At 54.5% G+C, this 14,270-nt stretch overlaps 2 protein-coding genes across 2 annotated transcripts in view; both read right to left on the bottom strand.

The window, feature by feature from the left end:
- TMC4 (transmembrane channel like 4) overlaps nt 1-2,208 on the bottom strand; it is a 15,063-nt gene extending 12,855 nt beyond the window's left edge. Inside the window, exons 1-3 of the mRNA XM_007463867.1 lie at nt 2,181-2,208; nt 1,701-1,850; nt 885-1,095 (exon numbers count right to left, since the gene is read on the bottom strand). Coding sequence (XP_007463929.1) covers nt 885-1,095; nt 1,701-1,850; nt 2,181-2,208 — 389 coding nt within the window. The remainder of the gene's footprint in view (nt 1-884; nt 1,096-1,700; nt 1,851-2,180) is intronic.
- A 469-nt stretch (nt 2,209-2,677) lies between these two features.
- The window catches only part of MBOAT7 (membrane bound acylglycerophosphatidylinositol O-acyltransferase MBOAT7), an 11,824-nt gene continuing 231 nt past the window's right edge, over nt 2,678-14,270 (bottom strand). Inside the window, exons 2-7 of the mRNA XM_007463857.1 lie at nt 14,072-14,201; nt 13,319-13,445; nt 11,248-11,407; nt 9,578-9,938; nt 7,621-7,797; nt 2,678-3,065 (exon numbers count right to left, since the gene is read on the bottom strand). Of these exons, the coding sequence (XP_007463919.1) occupies nt 2,678-3,065; nt 7,621-7,797; nt 9,578-9,938; nt 11,248-11,407; nt 13,319-13,445; nt 14,072-14,201 (1,343 nt within the window). The remainder of the gene's footprint in view (nt 3,066-7,620; nt 7,798-9,577; nt 9,939-11,247; nt 11,408-13,318; nt 13,446-14,071; nt 14,202-14,270) is intronic.

Genomic DNA, 14,270 nt, shown 5'->3' with positions numbered 1-14,270 from the left:
CCGCAAAAAAAAAAAAAAATGTATATCAAATCAACACATTGTACACCTTAAACTTGCACGATGCTGTATGTCAACTGTATCTAAATAAAATTGGAAAAAACTTTTTAAAAAAGAAGTATATATTCGGTCTTTGTCCTGTTTCTGGCACACAGTTCCTAAATCGAATTTCCTAAGTGGTGACAGTGATAAAGCTGCCTTTTTTTTTATGTTAATGAGGTTATATCTCCAGGTAGATAGCGTCAGAATTGAGTTGAATTTTTGGACACCAAGCTAGTGTCAGAGCATTGCTTGGTGTGGAGAAAATTCCCCACGTATCGTAATCGGTGTCAGGATTATGTAAGGAAAAGGGTCAGTTTTCAAGGGCTCCCTGAAGAGTCACACAGGACCCCGTTCTCGGAAGGGCGTCCCACTTGCTGTGCTGTTTGAATGCTGTGCTGTTGCCATCTTAAAATGAGTAATAATTGTTGAACAGGAGACCCAGCACTTTCAGCTTTCACTGGGTACTGTAAATTATGTAGCGGGAGAGAGGCAAGAAAGAAATGAAAGAGTGATAGGCTTTGAGGAGGGGGAGGCAGAGACAGACATAAAGCAGAGAGGAAAAAAAACTGACAGATTTCAGACACCCAGAGAGAAATAGAGGCAGACAGCCTTGGAGGGACAGAAGACACAAGAGACGAGAACTTGGGAGAGAGAGAGAGAAAGAATCCCGGAGGCAGGACTCCTTGGAATCAGAGAAGCACAAACACAGACAGGAGAAAAAGGAACCCAGAGGCAACTCTGAGAGAGGCGAGGACCGACAGAAGGACAGAGTGAGATGGAGACAGAGCCTCCAACAAGTGGGAGGGTGGTCCACACCTGACTGGGGAGTGGGAGGTGGGCCTCACCTGTGTGCCCGTCTGGCCTGCATGGGCCACGGCAGTTCCCGGGAAGGGCCAGGCTCCTGCAGCTCCTTTTGTGTGGCTTCTGCAAGGGACTGGATGCTCCTCTGTCCGTCCTCCTCCTCGTCCAGGGCCCCCCAGGGCAGCATCCCAGGGCCTCGGTACCGAAGGGTAGCAGCACTGGGGAGCTCATTAAGCACAGAGGACAGCGATGGACCTGGGGCAGGAGGACAGGCGGCTGGGAGAGTCCAGGCGTCCAGGCCCCCGGCCCCTCCTCCCTCAGACCCAGGATCCAGACCCCCGGCCCCTCCCCCCTCAGACACAGGGGTCCGGGCCCCCAGCCCCTCCTCCCTCAGACCCAGGGGTCCAGGCCCCCGGCCCCTCCCCGCTCAGACCCAAGGGTCCGGGCCCCCGGCCCCTCCCCCGTCAGATCCGGGAGTTTGGAATCCCCGGTCCCAGACACCAGCCCCATAACCCTGCCAAGAACCCAAGCGTGGCCCCTCCAACCCCAGGGCTGAGGAGTCCGCCCCTCAACTTCCTTTTCCTTCTAGCTCAGGTGGTGATCCCGGCCCCTCCCATTCCTCAGATGTGCTCAGACGCTCCGGCCCCCAGCCCCTCCTCCGCCAGGACGCCGGGTCTCCAGACTCCTCCCCAGGACGCAGAAGTCCCAGCCTCTGGGTCCCCTCTGCCCCAGAGACCCGGGAGCCGAAGCCCCTCCCACTTCGGCCCTGGGGTCCCAGGAGGCAGACCTCCGTTCTCCACCTCCCTCAGGACTTCCGCCAACCAGGGGAGTGGGACCTGACCTTCCTCGGGCGCCCCCACCTGTTCTGGCCTCCCGGGGTGCCGGCCATCCCCCAGAGGAGGCCCAGGCCTCCGGTTCCCACATCGGGCTCTCTTCAATGGCCCCAGCCGCGGCTCTGCTTCCGTCTCTAGGGCCGGCGGAGCAGGGACTACCCCAGGTGAGGGAGGAGCCTGAGACAGGGGCATACCTGGCCGCCAGGTGGCCCGGAAGAAATACCCGGCACTTCCCATAAACTATCGGGGCCTCTGCTCCGAAAGGTCTCCTGGGAGCTGAAGTCCACAGATGCCCGCGTGGCTCCCGGGGGGATGGGTGGTAGCACATCACAGAGGAATGCGGTGGTACAAGTCCCCCCACATTGATCACCCACAGACATTCCCACGTAGAGTCTTTGTGTGACACTTTATTAGGAGAGATTTACACATTCTGAGCCTCTTAGGTCAAAGGATGACAAGAGGGTGACAGGAGCGCTGGGGCCCTTAGGTGGCTCAGATGGAACCTACGAGAACCATAGTCCAAAGGCCTGCACATCTGCGCCTCAGCTTCTCCGTTCCAGGAGGGTTATACTCCGTACTGGTCTAATGAGACAAGATTGGAAGCGACCAGAAAGAGGTCCCCCACTCCCAGAGCCTGCCCTGAAGCTCCTAACCCCACACTGTGGAGCCAAAGAAGAGACATTTGCCCAAATAACCATGTCGCCCATCGGCCCCTGCTGTTGGGAAAACGCAGCTCTCTCTGAATACCTGGCACTGGGCAGGGACAAAGGGAGATTCTTGTCTGGACCATATCTTGATTTTTACAGGAGGGAAAACTGATCGTCTGGGGCCCTCAGGGCGGAGGCTTTTCCAGGCACGGTGCTGAGCTGGGGAAGCGGGAAACCTCTCCAGGCCCCTTGCCATATCAGGACTCTTTCCGGGAAAGGACACAGCAGCATGCTTCACAGAACTCCCAGGCCAAAGCTTGGTGGCTGGACCGATGGCAGAGGGAGGGTCGTGACAGCTTACTCCTCCCGAAGCTTTCCTGAGGCAAGACTGGTGGCGGGGGACGCTGTCTTCCGCCGGCTGGGGCTGCCCCCACCTAGAGCCAGCCCCAGCCCGAGGGCCACCAGGGCCAGGATGTGGATGCAGAAGTAGATGGAGGCCCAGTACCGGAGGGTTTCGCCCAGCGAAAGCAGCACAAAGCCCATGCACATGTAGTCATAGGCCCGCATCTTCAGGAACCAGTGCACCCAGTCCCAGGCCTTCTGGCCCCTGGGGCTGAGCCGCCCCCGAAAGGCCGACTCCAACCGGCCCTCAGCTGCCAGGCACAGCGGGATGGTCAGGAAGCTCAGGTAGTAGCCAGGGTGCAGGCCGTGCCAGTAGGCGCTCAGTAACATGGTCCAGGCGCTCCTGGGGGAGGGGCTAGGAATCAGGACCCGGAGTGCAGGCCCCCTGCCCCCTTCCCTGAGACCCAGGGGCCCAGGCCCCCAGCCCCTCCTCCCTCAGGCCCGGTACTCTCTACTCGCTTCTCAGAAGCCGCCTCTCAACACTATTTTCCCTCAGGACCCAGGAGTCACGTCCCCAGCCACTTCCTCTTTGAGGATCCAGGAACATAAATCATGATCCGTGAAGACTCAGAAATCTCCAGCCATGGTCCCTCCTCCTTAAGGACTGCAAATGCTATCCCCTGAAGACCCACAAATTTAGGCTCTGATCCCCACTTTCACAGAGAACCCACAAATCAGAGCAGGCTTTGCCAAGGACTGTGGCCCGAGTTCCTGCCCATGGGCATCACGTTTTCCCTCTGGCACATCAGGGTGTTAAAAGTGCAGAAATAACCTAATGACAGAATGACACCGACCACCCTTTCCTGGGGGGGCGGGGGGGGGCAGAGGGTGTAAAAAGGGTCCATAAAAAGGTTGGATTTTCCCTGTTGCCAACAGGGAAGATCTTTTCCTCCTTCTCTTTTCTTTTCTTTTCTTTTTTTTTTGCCGTACGCGGGCCTCTCACTGTTGTGGCCTCTCCCGCTGCGCAGCACAGGCTCCGGACGCACAGGCTCAGTGGCCGTGGCTCACGGGCCCAGCCGCTCCGCGGCATGTGGGATCTTCCCGGACCGGGGCACGAACCCGCGTCCCCCGCATCGGCAGGCAGACTCTCAACCACTGCGCCACTAGGGAAGCCCCCCTCCTTCTCTTTTCTTAGGCCATTTCCTTGAAAAACCTGTTTGAGCATCTTTCCGTTATCCTTTGGATACAGATGGAAATCTCTGAAATGGTACAATAGGCCTATAGAAAGTGTTACAGTCAGGAATGTTCTTCTCGAGGGCCTGGGAGCCACCTCTTTGAAGCCTAGGTTTGGAGGGAGGTAGAGCCTGTCTCCCTGCAGCTCTGAGGGTTTATCCTAGGTGCCAGCTCCGAGCTGTAAATACCCGCTGGTCATAGAGATAGGAGTTTTATTCTTCCTTCAGACAAAGACACTTAACTGGCACAGGTGGCTACCCCAATCACCAGGTGAACTTGGGATGAACGTGAGAGCACGCAAAGTGCTTGTGGAGTCCTCCGACGTGAGGACCAGTTATGGTGTCTCTTGAGAACACGCTACGTAAAGGGCTCTAAGTGGCGATGGAGAAGACAAAAAGGGTGAGATTTCCAGACAACTAATAAGGACCTACTGTATAGCATAGGGGATTCTACTCAGCACTCTGTAATGGCCTATTTGGGAAAAGAAGCTAAAAAAAGAGTGGATATATGTATATGTATAACAGATTCACTTTGTGGTACACCTGAAACTAACACAATATTGTAAATCAACTATACCCTAAAAAATAAATAAATAAATAAAATGGATGGATGGATGGATGAACTGTTAAAAAAAAAAAGGCTGAGCTTTCTTTCCATCTTGGTAATCTCAGCAGTGGGTTACTTGAGCCATGCCTCGAAATCTGGTTTAATGCTTATTCAATAACTGGTTTTTTTTTTTTTTTTTTTCCCCCTATTTTTTGGCCACTCTGCGAGGCATGCAGGATAATAGTTCCCAGAGCAGGGATCGAACCCCCGCCCCCGGCAGGGGAAACACGGAGTCTTAACCACTGGAGCGCTGGGGAAGTCCACAAAACTGTTTTCTTTCTTTTCTACCTCTGGTGGAGAGAGAATGCTCTGGGTCGGCAGAACTGAAAGCAGTTGCCGGTAGGACACACATCAGCGCAAGCCCGGCGTCTGTAACCTCCACGTGTGCACGCCTGAGCTCTTGGCCGTTCCGCCACCTGCTCTTCTCTCCCTGCTTCGCTGCCCCCCTGCCCCCCACAGTGAACACTCTCCAAAGAATCGTCTAGGCTCCCCGTTCCGTCCTCTCTTGAACCCTCTCCAATCCAGCTTTCACTTCAGCCCTCCACTCTGCTCCGGGCAAGGTCGCTGGAGACTTCCTCCCATCACGCCCCACCCAGTGGTCACACTCCCCCTGAGTGCACTGAAGCTCCTGGCACTGGCAGACGCACAATCCGCTCCTCGCTCCTCCTTGAAACACTTCCTTCTCTCGGCTTCCTTCCGGGAATGAATACTTTGCCGATTGTCTCCCTATGTCACTGGCTGCATCTGTGCTGGCTCTTCCTCCTGGACCCTAGTCTACACCAGGGCTTCTCAATCTTGGCACTACAGACGCTGGGGCAGGATCATTTTTCGGGGGGGTGAGGGGGGAGGTGGAGTGCTGTCCTGGGCAGCGCAGATTGTTTAGGAGCATCTCTGGCCTCCACCCACTAGATGCCAGTAGCACATCCCCATTATGACAAAAGCGTCTCCAGACGTTGCCAATGCCCCCTGGGGGTGCAGCACAATTGCTCCCCCCCCCCCACCATTGAGAATCCCTGGTCTAGACAATGGCGCACTCTGTGCTTTGACCTGATGCTCAGCCCCAGAGCTTTAAGTATCATCCACACCTGTTGACGCTCACGCGTCCACTTCTTACATCAGCCCTTGCATTAACGCACCAGAATCACACAACTAACTGCCTAGCCAACAACCTCGGCTGGAAATCTAACAGTCACCTCAAAGTCAGGGAGAGTAAACCCAAGTCTAGCTTCCTCATCCTACCCACTGCTGAAACTTCCTTCTGCCCAGTTTCCCCTCCTCAGGAAACAGCCCTTCTGTCCCCTACCATCACGCACAACCCATCACCTGGGCATCAAGCTGTTTCCCACCTCCACCTCTCAAACGCATCCACTTCTAGGCCACTGGTCCCTATTCTAGGATACCATCAATGCCCACCGGGCCAGTCCCTGCTTTATCGCCTGCTCCCCTCCCCCACCTTAGCCCATTCCCACACAAGGTCGGAGCAGATCTTTAAATCATAAATCAGATCACACACCCAGGGAGGTCTAGCTCCAGAGGCACCATGATTGACTTTTTCATTATAAGAACGTGTCATGATGTATCCTGACCTCATCTGGTGACACTCGGCAGGTTGCCTAAGATCAGACCTCTGATCCTGGGTCTCTGGGGATGATGAGAGCTCCTACTTCCTAAGGTTGTAAAGATAAGTTTATCTTGTCTTTACAGAAAGTCTCCACTCAAGAAATATCAGATGAGTGAAGGATAATACAAGCTAATCAGGCCTCACATTAAGTGCATTTCACACTTTATCTCACTTATTCCTCATATCAACCTATGAAACGGGTAACAGCATTACCCCCATTTAAGAGCTGAGGAAACTGGGTTCGGGGGGGATAAATTAGGAGTTTGGGATTAACATATATACACTACTATATAAAAAATAGATAACCAACCAGGACCTACTGTATAGCACAGGGTACTATACTAAATATTCTGTAATACCCTATAAGGGAAAAGAATCTGAAAAAGAATAGACAGGCAACCACTGGCGGTCCAGTGATTAGGACTCCGTGCTTTCACTGCCAGGGCAGGGTTCAAATCCTCATGGGCGAAAGAAGATCCCACAAGCTGCTCAGCGAGACCAAAAAAAAATAAAAGAATTAATATGTGTGTGTGTGTGTGTGTGTGTGTGTGTGTGTATATGTGTGTGTATGTGTGTATGTGTGTGTGTGTGTAACTGAATCACTTTGCTGTACACCTGAAACTAACACATCATTGTAAATCAACTATACTTCAATTTTAAAAAACTGGGGAAAAATGCATATATGGGGAGGGTGGGAGGGAGACGCAAGAGGGAAGAGATATGGGGATATATGTATATGTAGAGCTGATTCACTTTGTTATACAGCAGAAACTAACACACCATTGCAAAGCAATTATACTCCAATAAAGATGTTAAGAAAAAAAAAGACGTAACTTTAAGAGCTAGGGGATTGTTAATTGTGTTTGATTTTGCTTTTGGGAAAGAGATTGCCTTTTATTTATTGCCTCTTTTATTTCTACAGTCCATGTTTGGGTGGGGCCCCTGCTCCCACAGTTTGTTTAACTTTTTATGTTTACTAGCCAGAAGTTACATAAAGGTTTACAAAGCAGAGTGATTATTTCAGTGGCTTCCTCTTGCAGTATGCTGAAGCAATTTATCTTGCTGAGCTCCAAGTAAATGGCTGTATCTCTTGGGGTTTAGTCAAGGGTAATTAAAGTGAGCATTTGGAATTTAAAAAAAAAAAGCATATATGGGAATTTTTGAAATTAAAAAAGTTGAGGAAACAGGGGTCAGCTAACTCCTTAAGGTTTCTTAGTAACTGGCAGGGTTGAGATTCCGGAAAGTCTAGCTACTGAGTCCATAGGACTCAGTACACTGCGTTTGTGGAGCGGGGCTGACTTTAAGGCGTAGAAACGGAGGCCCAGAGAGGAGGAAGAATTGACCCCGGAATAACGCAAATCAGAGCCAGCGCAAGGCTCAAGAAACTACAACTCCCATGACCCTCAGGGGTGGAGGCCCAGCGGGGGAAGACGCAGGCGGCCCCAGGGGCAGCTGGGAGATGTACTTCTGTGCAGTCCTCCGAGACAGTTGGGCTCACCTGAAGACGTAGGAGCGCGCGGGCGCGCTCTTGTAGATGTACTGCGCCAGCCACCACTGCACCGTCATGTTCCAGTACCGCATGCCATCCCGCACGCGCACGCAGAAGTCTGTGCCATAGCAATCGATGTTGCGGATGGTCTCATAGTCGTACTCCGTGGAAGCCGCTTTCTCCGGACTGGGGGGGTGGGGGGGTGGAGGATGAGGGTGGGGGACAGACATGCAGCTCAGCCAGGCCCCCTCCTGACTCTGGCTACTGTCCCAGCCCCGGATGCTAAGGAGGGGATCCTGGCCAGGAAACAGTTCTCTGGCTATCACGTTTGCTAGGGCAACCCTGGGGAGGGTAGCCCAGACTGAGCATTTTTGGGAAGTGCACAGTTCATCAGCAATAGGGTTCTCCTCTTTGGTAAGGGGGCCTGCAACAGCCAGGAAAAGTCTGGAAGGGCCACGGTTGCTAAGCTATGAGTCCTTAGCAACCTGACCTGCCAATGGTCTCAGACGCTAGGGAAAGGCCATTCCTTAGCAACCAAGCTCAGCATATTCAGAGAAGCCTCCAAGTAGTCCATTCTAAATTGCTGGACACTTCGGTTTTTAGGGAAGCAGCATCCCTAACAATGAGGTGGTCCGTGGTTGCTAGGGAGATGTTTTAGGCCCGCCTGACACCTTGATGGTCTCTGTTGCTAGGGAAAGGGCATTCCTTAGCAACAAGGCCTAGGATGTTTAGAAAAGCTTCCTGAAAGGGCCTTTCCTAGCTATTGGTCCCCAGGATTGTTCTTTAAGGGTCATCTCCAGTAATACAGTGGTTCCTGGGTCACTGGTGCCAACCCCCTCCCCAGCAGTTGGGGATATCCTCGGCCCACCTGAACCGTTGGCGGCTTCCGATAATGGAAGGGGGCATCCATTAGGGGCGGGGCCCAGAAGGTTTAGAAAAGCCTTCAATTCCTACTTGACGTCTTCTGGGGGATACCTTCTACTATGGCAGTGGCAAGAAATTTGCAGGGGGTGCCACTTCCCCTGCAATGGAATGGCAGTTTGTGACTACTAGGGGATTGCCCAACCCTTGTAAGAAGGAGTAATTCAGAATTTACATCAAAGGGCTGCTTTCCCAGCCCCAGCCTGAAAGCTGACCATGACCACTAGGGACAGAGGGACAAGCCATTCCTGGTTGCTAGGGGTGCCATTTCCCTAGCAACACAGGAGCAACAAATCCTTAGCAACAAGAGAGTCTGTAGTTACTAGCTGTGTGACTTATCTAGTGATGAAGGAGCTAGGGGGCTAGTTTCGCCAGCAACAAGGTTAATTGATAGTTACCAGGGGATTTCCTGGGCAACAGTAGGAAGGCGACCTGCAGTTGCTAGGAGTGGTGTCCCCTCTGCTAGAGGACGGCATGGTCAAGGATGCCATTTCCGTAGAAAAAGAGGGCAACAGCAGGCTGTTATGTGACGACATCCCATGGGGAGGGGCGTGCTCCCTCCGAGCAACAAAGGGGCAGTTTAGGGGATGCCGTTTCCGTAGCAACAAAGAGCAGCTTTCTGGCAGGAAGGGGCAGTGCTGTTGCTAGGGAATGTTCTCCCTAGCAACAAAGGGCTACTCCTCACTGCCCAACGATGGCACCCTGAGCAACCAGGAACAACTGGGTTACTGGGGTGTCGCTTCCACGGCAACAGAGGGACAGCGTGTGACTGCTGTAACACCTTCCTTTTCCTAGCAACAGAGAGCAATTCACCATCCCAAGGGGGGACAAGCGCTAGCAACAGGGGGCAATCCGTACGTATCAGGACTACTGTTTCCTTAGGACAGGGGAAGGCGGGCTGTGGTGGCTGAGGGTGACACTCTGCTGACAACAGGTGGGAGACCTGCCCCCCCCTGCTCCCCGCTATCCTCCCTGCTAGGGGCAGGGCCAGCCCGCGGCGATTGGGCCTGCCGGGTCTTGGGACACCTCCCTCCCGCCGCCTGACCTGCTGGGGGGTGGGCATTGGAGGGTGGGGCCGCCCCCGGCCCGGGCTTTGGCGGCCACGGGGTAGGCCCCGAAGCCGGCAGCAATGCAGCCGCACTCGGCGGCAATCCAGGCCACGTAGAAGCGCATGCGGAAGGCGAAGAAGACGGGGATCATGTAGAAGAGGCGGGCGGGCAGCGGGCGCGCGTAGAAGGCGTCCTCACGCACGGCCTCCAGCGGGAACAGGTGGGAGGAGAGCAGGAAGAGCAGGCCGAAGAGCGGCGCCGGCCAGGCGCGCCGCAGCAGGGGCCGCAGGCTGGGCACGGCCCCGGGGCACGGCTGCTCCAGCCAGTCCAGGTACGTGCGGTAGCGGAAGAACGGGCCTGCGGCGGGAGGAAGGGCAGCTGGTCGGACAGGGCACACGTGGGGGCGGGGCTGGGGGAGGGGGGAGATGGGCCAGAGATTCGGGAGCGGAGGTGGACCAGGGAGAGGGGTAGGACAGAGGGAAGAGAGAGAGAGGCAGAGAGGGGAGTGGGGGTATGAAACCCAGAGAGAAAGGGACAAGGAAGCGGAGAAGGGGGAAGACAAGGGACTCGGCAGGAACTAAAGAGGGACAGACACTTAGGGAAAGGGACACAGAGCCTGAGAATGAGGGGTATGGAGACACCGAGACAGATGGAGACAGACAGACCAGACCTGGAGGGATGGGGCTGGGGGTGAGCTGGGTATAACGGAGTGACAGGAAGTGCAGCAGTGCACGTGCAGAGGAAGAGTGGTGTGAGAAGCAATGAGAGGGTGGCAGGGGCGGGACCCTTGCGGGATCTGATGAGGACTTTGAGTTTTGTTCTAAGCGCTAGGAAACCAGTGTAGGCTCTCCCACCAGGGAAGTGCTGGATTCTCATTATGCCTTTTCTTGAGACCCCTCTGGCCACTGAGCAGGGAGGGGCTGCAGATGGAAAAGAGGGGACTGTTCTTGGCCTAGGGAGCAGAGTGGGGTTAACAGAAGTGTTAAACGTCTTACAAGTCACAGAAGACCACACACTGTATGATTCCACTTATAAATGTTCAGGATAGGCAAATATATAGAGATAGAATAGGCAAATATATAGAGATAGAAAGTCAATTAGTGGTTTCCAGGGAATGGGGGCAGACGGAGGTTTGGGAGACGACGGCTAAAGGGTGCAGGGTTTCTTTTCGACGTGGCGAAATTACATGGCAGTGACGGTTGCACAACTCTGTGAACAGACTAAAACCCAGCGAGCTGGATGTGGTTACATGTGGATGAATGTGGTAATCATAGCTCAATACAGTTGCTATGAAAATGAACACCTAAGAGGTCAACATAAGTGAAAAATATTTTCTGAAACTAAAAATGGGATCATAAGCTGTGAATGCTCGTTGCCCGGGCAGCAGAAACGTTAAGGTGATGTAGATCTTTCTCCTTTATCTCCTGTTTGCTCCCAAAAAGTTACAAGGAATCACTGAGGCTGAGAACAGTCTCTCTCTACTCTGGAGGGGCCCTGGGACCAGCGGGGAGAGTCAGACATGGACTCGAGCATAGATGCTCACCCTCAGAGCAGCAGATGCTGGGATGGAACGTGGGAACGTGGAACAGGCATCAAACTCCAGGCAGAGGATGGAGACAGAGGGTGAGGAGCTGCGGAGGCAGGCCTGCGGGGCGGGCACGCTCACCTGTCATGATGCCCACGTAGCAGTAGCTGTAGCTGAGCGTCTCCATCAGAGACGGAACGTCGGGCAGCAGCCCCAGGCTGGGCCCCTTGCTGGAGCCTGAGGCCATCTCCTTCCTCTGGGCCACGTGCAGGTCCTGTACGTCACTGGCCAGACTCACCAGCTGGGAGGAAGGGGTGCAGGGAAGCACAGGTCAGACCCGGGCTTCCTCTCACCCACCTCCCTTTCACTACCTCTCTGGGCAGCCAACAGCTGCTGCAACCCCGTGCAGATGGGCGCTGAGGCTCTACTCCACGGGCAGCTCTGGGCATCTAGTCGTGAGTAAGGGCTTCTTGGTGACTCTCGCAGGGCTCACTGCTGGACCCCTCTGTCTTTTTTCTCTGAGTTCCATCTTTCTGGGTTCTCCTGCAGTTTGTGACTTTAGATACCACCCACAGTGTAACCCGGTGGGACTTCTCCTCCAAGCCCCAAGCCTGTTCATCAAGCTGCCTCTAGGGAACTCCCTGGCGGTCCAGTGGTTAGGACTCGCCCTTTCACTGCTGGGGCCCAGGTTTGATGATCCCTGGTCGGGGAACTAAGATCCCACAAGCCGTGTGGCGAGATCAAAAAAAAACAAAAAACAAACAAAAAAAATCTACCTCTTGTCATTAATACTTGATATCTTCCAGGCACCTCGAATTGAACACATCCAAGGTGGAACACGGTATTAGCCTCTCCCCAAAGTGGGTCTTCTTCTAGTCCCTGCTTGCCGTCAGCAAATACCACCACCATCCAATTAATTGCTTAGGCAGGAAACCTTCCTCACTCCCTGAATCGAATCCCTTAAGTCTCTGAGTCTGTCCCTCTCGCTTTGCCTCCACCACTGGGCTGAATATGTTCGGGCTCCTCCTTCAGATCTGCTCTCTACCGTTCTCCGCACAGACCCCAGGCCGGCTCAACATCCACAGGCCTGTGTCCCCCAGCTTCCCCCTGGGTTTAGTTGGCACAGAGCCCCAGGCAGAGATGGAGGAAGGCAGGAGTGAGGCTTGGGTTTTTATCCCCTTGTATTGATAAGATCACCTTGGGCTGGCCGTGACCCTTGATAGACTTCTTGAACTGGGGGGCTCTACCCAAGTCTTTTTCCTTCCCGGCTCCACTACCTGCCCCTCCTCTCGTGCCCTGAGGCCCAGGACCTCTCCCCATCCCACCCTCCATTTCTCCTAAATGCCAGGCTTCCTGGTGGGGCCCTGACTGACCTCCCCACAGGCCTGCATCAAGCCACCACTGTTTGTCAGCTGGACTTTGATAAAAGAGTCCCACGTCACCCCATCTTGCCCTTTCTGCTTCAACTCGCTCAGCATCGGGAGGAAGGATGTTTAAACCTGTAAATCTGGTCACAATACCTCTTCTGGCAACAAATCAAAAAACCTCTTGCAGTGGATCTTGGGCCCTCACAGGAAGAAGTCGGGACCCCTCACCTTAGCCAACAGGGCCCTGCATGGTTTGGCCTGGGCTGCCTGTGCTCTTTTCTGCTCCTGATGGACGGTCCATGTGGCTGGTCCACTGCTGATGGGACTCAGCCTGCCCCCTTCCACACACGCTGGTCCCTATGTCCTGAAAGGCTCTTTCTCCAGCTCCCCCTGGGAACACAGGATGCTGAGGAGACCTCATTCACCACCTCACGTGACCGTTCTGTTCACTGATACGTAGCACATAGTAGGAATGCACTTTACGTTCCCGCCGGGGGTGGGGCCTGGGAATCTGTTTTCACCCATCTTCCCAGGTCATGGAGAGCTGGACGTGGTGTCCTGGTTTTGTGTCCTTAACTAAGTGCTACCTCCCCAGAGCTGGTCGTCCTTTGCAGAATGGCTTGCTACAAAGATGCACCTTAGCTCAGCCACCACGTGGCACCCACAGTTACATAACTTTGGATACTTCTTTACCCCAGGGAAGGGCTGAGGTGAAGCCCCGCCCCCGGCGGGGTGTGTGGGGGAGACCATCCCCCTTCCTCTGCCTCCCACGGGAGTGGCTGGGAGGAGAAGGTAAAGCTGCGGAGGTTAACTGGCACACAGCAAGGGCTGGAGGGGAGTCTGACCTTCAGTGTCAGCAGCAGCTGGACGGCATTGGTGAAGGGTGTGGGAGTGGGCAGGCCCAGCAGGCTGAGCGCTCGGAAGAAGAGCAGATATGAGAAGGTCCAGGCTAGGGCCAGGGCGTGGCAGGAGCTGGGCAAAGGCAAGAGGCGTGCTGCGCTGGGTGCAGGGGTGCAGGACATCTTGCCTCAGCCGCCCCTAGATTCCAGCTACAAATCCTTCCCCACCTCCCCACCTTCAGAGACAGAAAATGAGGGGCGGGGGGTATGGAATGAGCACGACTGAAACAGCCACACAGAAATGCGCAGCAACAGAGAAAATGAGAAGGGGGTTAAGAGAGGCTTCAGGGTGAAGACCCTTCAATCCTCCATTTTTTCTGGGAGGGAGGGAGGGAGGGAGGAGGAAGGGAGAGAGAGAGAGAGGGGAGGTGGAGGGAGAAAGAGGGAGGGAGACACAGAAAGAGAGAGAGAGAGAGAGAATTTCAATACCAACGGTGGCAGGGCCAGCAGACCAGTAACGTCCTCCTCTCTCCTGAATCCACAACATGGATGTAAAGGACCAGGACAAACACACAGGGACAAAGACCCAGAAAAAGGCAGGAGAGGAAGAAAAACAGACCAGACAAATGACACAGAGAATCTAGAGATAAACAAGAGACATCCGGAGATGGAGACAGAAACAGAGAAAGACCCCAAGGGGAAACAGGTCTCTTCCTCCACCCCCTCCATCTCCTCCTCCTCCCCCCACCAAATCCTCACCAGGGCTGGGCCTGAATGAGCGCCCACGTCCCAAGGATGGTGACCAGAGAATGCAAAGTATGGGGACCACAGGTGAACAAAGTGAGCCCTAGGCCCACAGCTGCTGCCCCCCATCTCTTCAGCCCAGGTCCTGCAGGGAGAAGGCACAGCATAAGTGTGGAACCTTCCAGGGGTCCCCAGCCCGGGCACCCCCCCCCCC

The sequence above is a fragment of the Lipotes vexillifer genome, unplaced genomic scaffold (genome assembly GCF_000442215.2).
Source record: "Lipotes vexillifer unplaced genomic scaffold, Lipotes_vexillifer_v1.1 scaffold1060, whole genome shotgun sequence".
Lineage (NCBI taxonomy): Eukaryota > Metazoa > Chordata > Mammalia > Artiodactyla > Lipotidae > Lipotes > Lipotes vexillifer.
This window is presented reverse-complemented; position numbering and strand designations above follow the sequence as displayed.